Source organism: Macadamia integrifolia, unplaced genomic scaffold, assembly GCF_013358625.1.
Source record: "Macadamia integrifolia cultivar HAES 741 unplaced genomic scaffold, SCU_Mint_v3 scaffold_19A, whole genome shotgun sequence".
Lineage (NCBI taxonomy): Eukaryota > Viridiplantae > Streptophyta > Magnoliopsida > Proteales > Proteaceae > Macadamia > Macadamia integrifolia.
The window spans coordinates 144,605-152,924 of NW_024870640.1; the positions used below are offsets into that span (position 1 = coordinate 144,605).

The following is an 8,320-nucleotide window of genomic DNA, read 5'->3' on the forward strand; positions in this document are numbered from 1 at the left end:
TGATCTTTCTTTTTCCAATGGGGAGTTATCTTTTCTCTGATACCCGGAGATTCCTCTGTAATAAGATGGGCCTTTTTGGTAAAGAAATCAATAATAATGCCAAATGGGTTTTAGTTTCTATAAAAGTGCAAGAAAAGAAAACCCATTGACCAATACAAGGAGTAAGGATGTGAATTTGTAATAAAAAACGTTTATCAAAATCGAATCGATCTGTTTACACCAAAATTGTAAAATCGTTTAGTAAATGGTGCAATAATGGTTTTAAGTTTCAGACCGATTAGCTAAATGGGTCGGATCGGTTTTAACCGTGGAACCCGTTGATTTCAAACCGAATTGAAACCATTTAAATCGAACCGTTTAAACCGTTTAAACTGATCCAATTAATCCGTATAACAATTAAATAAAGAAGGGGTTGTAATCCGTATAACAATTAATAATTAAATTAAGTATCCATCCTGCTTTGGTATGATTTATTACAATTCAGTTCAAATTTAGGCTTTAGATCATGAACTTGTAATTCTTATATGTTACAATGTTATTATGTTATCATAGATGGGGTGTTTTGGCTGAACCACCTGTCATTTTAATATTTTATGCTGTAGAAGGCTGGATTTGGATGTTGTATGATATTAGTTCTAAATGTTTGAGAATGGTCATGCAAAGAAATAACACTAGATTATCAAATTAAGACATACCATAGTTAATATATAATCTCTTATTTGTGGTTGCCAATTATTTTTTGATAAGCTTACGATCTTCAGTTTAGAGATGGTTGCAAGTTATAACAAACCGATTGTGAACCGTTTTACAAACCGTATGGAATAAATCGAAATCGAAACCGTTTAAAACCGTGAAACCGACACCAATTAGAAACCGTGGAAATTGAAACCGTTTACTAAACGGTCACGGTTTCAGAAAGTGGAACCGTTTAGTAAATGGTGCGATTATGGTTTTAGTCAAATAAATGTGAACCGAATCGATCCGCACCATTTAAACCAAAATCGAACCGATTAACACCCTTAACAAGGAGATCATGCCTAAACATATACATTTATCCGGTTCAAACCAACCCAATCCAATCCAACCCAACCGAATTCTATATGTTTAAATATTGATAAGGGAAAGCTTATGTGGCTCTATGTCGAGAGACTCAAGACTCAAGACATAGGTAGGCGCAAAAAAATGGCATTGCCTCCTGCACCGATGCCTCCATGCAGCCTAAGGATGTGAATTTGTAACCAAAACCGTTTACCAAAATCGAACCAATCCGTTTACACCAAAACCGCAAAACCATTTAGTAAATGGTGTGGTTATGGTTTCAAGTTTTAGGCCGATTAGCTAAACGGGTATGGTCGGTTTTAACTACAAAACCCGTTGGTTTCAAACCGAATTGAAACCGTTTAAATCGAACCGTTTAAAACCGTTTAAACCGATTCGATTGATCAGTATAACAATTAAATAAGATGGGACAGTAATCCGTATAACAATTAACAATTAAATTAAGTGTCCATCCTGCTTTGGTATGATTTATTGTAATTTAGTTCAAGTTTAGGCTTTAGATCATGAACTTGTAATCCATGTATGTTACTATATTATTATGTTATCATAGATGGGGTGTTTTGGCTGAACCATCTGTCATTTCAATATTTTATGCTGTAAAAGGCTGGATTTGGATGTTGTATGATATTAGTTTTAAATGTTTGAGAAGGGTCATGCAAAGAAATAACACTAGATTATCAAATTAAGACATTCCATCATTAATATAGAATCTCTTATTTGTGGTTGCCAATTTTTTTTTGATAAGCTTATGATCTTCAGTTTAGAGATGGTTGCAAGGTATAACAAACCAATTGTGAACCGTTTTACAAATCGTATGGAATAAACCGAAATCGAAATTCTTTAAAACCGTGAAACCGACACCGTTTAGAAACCGTGAAAATCGAAACCGTTTACTAAACGGTCACGGTTTCAGAAAGTGGAACCGTTTAGTAAATGATGCGATTATGGTTTTAGTCAAATAAATGTGAACCAAATCGATCCACACCGTTTAAACCAAAACTGAATCAATTAACACCCTTAATGCAGCTCCCATTGGCGAACATGTTGGCATAGTAACTGTGCAAGCAGACAGAGTACTTCCTCCAAATAAATAAAAAGGGATGGCATAGAAAATACCCAGACACAATCTTTATTTTCAGAGGGTTGTGAAAAAATACCTGTCCCCTGAAAACAACGGTTGTGTTTGAACATTCTCTATGCCAGACCGACAACGATCCTCCTCACAAATGAAAAATAGAGAGATGTGTTATGATCAAACCTGACCCATCATGGTCCCGAAGTTTGTTGATTGATCTAACCAAAGGATCGGGTTGGTCCGGTTGGTCCGGTTTTGGGTTAACATGCATCGCTGTTCATTGAGGTAGACTTCAAACAGCCATTCAAAACTTTCAAAGGATAATAATTCTTTCCAACTCTTTTGAATCCAATATCTATACTTTAACCATATCTAATAATGGTTTATCAAATAATATAATACAAAGATATATATAAACTATAGAATAAAAAAAGGGTATATTGGAATTTTAACACGTGATGGAATTATAAGTCAAGCAATATATATAAGACATGGTCTAGGGAGAGCCAAGCAGTTAAAACTGCCCACTTTAGAAAGTGATTGATGAGTCAGAAAAATGAAAACCATCATTCAACATGCCTTCTCAATCTATTTATTTAATTCTTTTAAAATATAAATACATATTTAATTGAATTGTATAACAAGTAACATTCATGCACTTAGGGCCTGTGATAGACAAAATAATAAATTTTGATTCCTTATCCTAACGGGTCAAGGACGGTTCCCTATTCCATATTATTAAAGGGAGAGAGGGTCTCTCACGCTGCCAGTGTAGGAGAATTTTCCATGCCACATCAATGGGTAGGGTGTCAAAAGTTGACTTGTACTATCAGGCCAGACAAAACTCGACCGCTTAAAGCCTGAATACATTAAGTTAGTTGGCCTCAATACTAATCAGAAAATCATATATATAATTTGTAATCTTATTTGTTTATCCTTCTAATATGACACGTAATTTTTTTTTTTATATTCAAAAAATGTGCTTGATAATGACATAATGATATGCCACTTTTTTTTATAAATAATAATAAAAATAAATAAATAAACAAATAAACAATGATGCGTCAATTCAAATTATTTTGAAAACTCTTTTAATTATATTTCTATCTTAAAGAACTTTTAGAAATAAGATGAGAGGTAATTAAAGGTTCCAATGCTAAGGCTCGACTAAGAATGGTCAAAGCTGGCCAATTGATATCCATAGGAATAGTATCATCCACATGCGGGTCACATGATCAAGAAACTAGATCATGTGGGTAAGATGTTTATTGTTTAGTATCAAGCATAAGTGCATTACCATGATTATCCTTATGTCCCACATGTCTTCATTGGTTGCAAATTACCTGAATTACATAATTGATTCACCAAATTTTCTTGATATGTAAATCCCTCAATGATAGAATGGAAGATTTACAATTAATTGACTGATGAAGGGATTGTTCAAATGTGAACTACACTAATCAAGTTGTGTATATTGAATCAATCATGACAACAACGTGGGGATTTTAGGGATTCTACTTGTGATTTTCCTTTTGGACCCTTCATCCTGATGTATAATCTGTATTCGTTGAAAGTCATTGGAGTATATAGAGCCGGGCAATCTGGTGTAACAAGCTCCTTCAATGGTCCTAAAGGTAAATCACTCTTCGGATTGTAGAAGAAGGCTAGCGAAACACGCTCTTTCGCCGAATTTACGACCACCCGGTGCTCGACACTCTTGTAATTGGCATTGCTCAGCACCTAATAAATTAACCAATTCAACAAAATCATGTTAAATTTTGTAGTTAAAAGGAAAAATTGTTTAATATCCTAGGTATAACATAGACATACATAAGAGCATTATCTAATGTTCTAATTGAGGATTACTAAACAAATGTTCCTACTATCAAGATAATAAATTGTGGGTAACAATCAACATGTGAAACCAAGGCTTCTTTGATTTTTTTCTACCAGTCCAGTGTCTAGATGATGTTTATCCAGTCTTGCTTTCTTTACATTAAAGACTCTACCCACCAAAAATTGAAAAAAATAAAAATAAAGACTATCTGCAAATGGGAAGCTTAGATCCTAGTTTTGGGTTCCTATGTCACGTCCTTTCACAGTAGGACCATACTCTCCCTATGGTGCAGTAGGACCATATTTTAGGTTAGTGGCAACTTGCAAGACTTGTTTGTTCCCTTCAGACAAGTGAAGAAGACATAAATGGAAAAGTTGGTCCAAATGGCTTAATAAATAGGTAGGCCATGTAAAAAAGCGACTGTGAGATGAACTCATTACTCATGAACCCCTCTCTTTCTCTCTCCTTCCCCACTTATGGTCATTTTCCCACGTGAGGAGAGGAATTACTATCCTCTCCCACGTGGGATTTCATCGTTTTAAAAATATTTAAATAATAAATCAAAGCATTTAATACATCATCGACTCAACCATGGATAGTTGGATATCATGTCGAGAAATCACCATGTGGGAGAGGATCCAAATTAGGTTTAACCATAATTGTAGTTGGGTACCAAACAAAAAGTGAAGATGTGTGAGTTCTAGTGGTGCATGCAAAACCTGTGTGTTTAATGACTCATAAACTCATAGTCTTCTTATAGTAACAGTTGATGAGGGAGAGGGACCGTTAATCTTTTTTTTTTTTTTTTTCACCATATATAGTTGAATTATTGGTTGCTATACCATCTAATTCTATGGTGGTTTTTGTGAATGAAGTATGCCTGATGATCATCCTTGAAATCCTAGCCAACCATTCTGTGGTTCAGATAATTTAGAGAGAAGTTTGAGAGAGAAAGATAGAGATGGAGAGAGAGAGAGAGAAGAATACCTGAATCTGATCCCCTATGTTGACGATGAAAGCGCCGGGAGCCAATTTCACAGTGACCCAGGAATCTCCACGGCGGACTTGAAGTCCGGCGACGTGATCGTCGGGAAGAAGAATGGTCATGCCACCAGGATCAGAGTGGGGAGATAACCCAAGTGTGAGGTCTGGTTGTGGACACTTTGGATAGAAATTCACCCTCATGCATGCCCCAATATCTTCCCCTCCAAAAGCCTTTTGCAGATGATCCTCTCCTAATCCCAAGTTCATAGAAAAGACCTTCATCAAGGTACCACATAGCTTCACCAATTGCCCACAATATTCTTCAATTGTCTCTCTACATTCCAAATCACAATTAATCTTAGTCTAAAACAAATGATTGCTAGATAAGACATGAGAGATATCTTAAAAAAAAAAAAAAAAATGATCAAAAGTGGGGAGAGATTAGTTAATTAATTTACCTGATGGGATGTGGGAGATGAGGCCACTTGTTAATGTCTTTAATGGACATGGGCAAGTAGTGAAGGAAGAAATAATCGCTCCAGTCAAGAATGGCTCCTTTCTCAACTCCCAATCTGCTTCCATAGCCTTCATATGTTTTTGGTGAATTAGCATAAACTTGTTTATCTTCTATGGGTAGATGAAAGAATTGGCGCCAAACTTGTAGTGCTCTACGCATAAGCTCAAGGCTAACTCCATGGTTCACAACCTGGAAGAACCCCCAGTCTCTGCAAGCATCAGAAATCCTATTCAACAAGATGGTTGAGTTATGATCGATGTCGTCGCCGACCAGTAAGTCTCCGAGATCAATTATAGGTATATTGACTTCAACTTGATCAACTTCTTGGGGCTTGAAAGCTGTGGAAGGCCTCTCTGACGGCGGCTTGATGTACCGGTCAGGGATTACAGAATCACCAGATTCTGACAAGGATTGAACTCGGACAATTGGCTCAGGCCAATCTTGTTGTAAGCAACTCATATCTGATTACAAGAAGTTGATATAGGTAGGAACTTAAATAAGTATAAGTAAGCCTCTCAATTTATAGAGAAAGACAGGGAAGGATAAAGAAAGCTACACAGAGAGAGAAGGGAAGAGAGGGGTGGAGGGGGAGACTGTGGTGTGTGGGTAAGGCAAAGGTAGTAGTGGATGTGGAGCCTTACTTATGGGTTTGCTTCATTAAGAGATAGAAGAGAACGTGTTATTTGTGGGGTTTTGTTGGTTGTTATCTGGGAAGCTGACAGGCCGACATGGCAATTGGTGATACCATTACACACACAGTTGATACAAGCTAGCTAGTTCCAATCTAGAGGCATGATATGTATTACTGTTTCTCTCTCTCTAACCTCATCCCCCCCCCCCCCCCCCCAACACACACACTTACATATACGCACACAACACAGGTCCGCGAGCATAGGCGCAGGGGCACAGTCGTTGGCACACAAGTTATGAATTTCGGCGCCGTGGTGAAATTGATTTTGCGCCCTTTACCGGTCCACCCACAAAGAAAAGTACAACCTATCCTACACACTATTTTGTTTTCTGAGAAGCAATCCTTCCATTTTTTAATGTAGACAAGTCTCAGATGTGGGGCTAGCTACATAGAAAAGACTAGGAACTTGCCTCTAGCAGGGTCCAATAACTTGTTATGGCCACATGTTTAAAGTCCTCAAAAAATAAAAATAAAAATAAAAAGTTAAATTTATACATATGAGGAAATAATTTAAGATGGCCATCATGGTTCTAGAAAATGGATCAAAATCATCTGAACACAAACCCAAACCCAAACCCAAACCCATATCCAAATCCGATTATGTCTTATGTTGATGATACTTGCAACTCTTTTTTGAACTGGTCATAAATGCATGGAAAAAGTTTTTCTTCATCATGCAAGAATAGTTGAGTCACTATCCTATGGTCCTAGAACATCTCCTCGTATTGGAGAAAATCGATAATACACTTTCTTTATTGCGTATTACCCTCTCTCTCTCTCATCGATTCATAAGATGCGATTAAGAGATTCCCTTTCACCGTGACTTACGAAAAACTCAATCTGAAATGCATTTTTTATTTTCATTCATGATCATATTTCCTTCTTTGAACTAGTAAAACGGCAGAAAATCAATATCAGCTTTAAAATCTCAAGTTGAAATTGAGACTCAACTACTCAATTCCATATGTATTTGACATAAATGGCATCCTGATTCCAATCTAAGCATGTGATAATCAAAACCAAGGTTTATAATATGTCAATTCTTGCATCAGGATCTGATACCAAACTAGATTGCCCTGAATTGGGCTAGATCAGACAAATTGATCCTTTTATTTTAAATCGATTTCTATTACCTTTTTTACCGTTGGATCATACAAATGGATTGGTATCGAATCATTAAAGACCCTTCATCAATCGATAACGGTCTGATTTTTGAAACCATGGTCATTACACCAGTTCATGATCTTACTAGATCACTACCCTAGATTGATAGTCACCTGTGTACAAATAGCTTGACAGTACTATCTGAACATCCCTTATGAAAATGACTCCAACAAGTGAAAACCCACAAAATAAAAAGTGGAGAAAACAAATAAAACTTTTTTTTTTTTTAACAAATCAATAGTAGATACTTTAGCTTAGCATTTTTTTTGTATTACATAAATACATTCCAAGTGCTTCAAACAATAGAGGTGGTCATGATTGTCATAATCTAATATTTTCAATAACTGATCTAAATATTATTATTATTAATACTTGGCATCTAACCTATTAGCAAGAATCTTACCTATATCTTGTTTTTAAATTTCTAAAATATACTATATTCTGTTTTGGCTTTTACTTTATTTCAGTGCAACTTCTATAACTCTATATCTACCCCTTCAACCAATAAAAATTTCATTCTCACTATTAAAATAAACTGACATGTAAAGGACCACATTGTAAGGTCGGTTTCAAGATAAAAGATAGATACATATATATATATATATATATATATATATATATAAAAGACACATTTTTCTTAGGTGGTGGATTGGGACCGAAGAATTAACTAAGAGTCAACATGAGCAAATGACTTCTAACTGCAGTAACATGAGCATATTACTTATAACTGCAGCATTTCAAACTTCTCACCTAGTGTCTTTTTTTTATTTAGTTATTGATTTATTTTTTTATTTTTTGACCTTCAAGAGGGACTTGGGGAAGGGGTGGCAAGGTTTCTTAACAAAGTGGGCATCCATTTCTAGACCAATAAGTTAATTTCCCCTGTGGTGAAAGTGTTTCATGGATGTAGATTTTGGGGACATTTTTCACATTATTAACTAGTCATGGCTTATTTTTAGCCAATCCAATTTTTCATCTATCAATATAATATTT

The 8,320-nt window shown here is 35.6% G+C and overlaps 1 protein-coding gene across 1 annotated transcript; it reads right to left on the reverse strand.

Moving 5' to 3' along the window:
* Positions 1–3,436: 3,436 nt before the first annotated feature.
* Positions 3,437–6,263, reverse strand: LOC122071275 (jasmonate-induced oxygenase 1-like). Its single transcript, XM_042635603.1, has 3 exons — positions 5,414–6,263; positions 4,959–5,289; positions 3,437–3,874 (listed from the first exon to the last, which is right to left on the reverse strand). Exons 1-3 carry the CDS (start codon positions 5,929–5,931, stop codon positions 3,614–3,616), a joined length of 1,110 nt encoding a protein of 369 aa, XP_042491537.1. The 5' UTR covers positions 5,932–6,263; the 3' UTR covers positions 3,437–3,613.
* Between the last annotated feature and the right edge of the window lie 2,057 nt (positions 6,264–8,320).

Excerpts from the sequence above, each read along its gene's own strand:
- LOC122071275 (XM_042635603.1), bottom strand. The coding sequence starts at position 5,931 with ATGAGTTGCTTACAACAAGATTGGCCTGAGCCAATTGTCCGAGTTCAA. Across the intron at positions 5,290-5,413 it reads CATCTCCCACATCCCATCAG|AGAGACAATTGAAGAATATT; the intron begins GTAAATTAATTA and ends TTTGGAATGTAG. Across the intron at positions 3,875-4,958 it reads ACATAGGGGATCAGATTCAG|GTGCTGAGCAATGCCAATTA; the intron begins GTATTCTTCTCT and ends TTAATTTATTAG.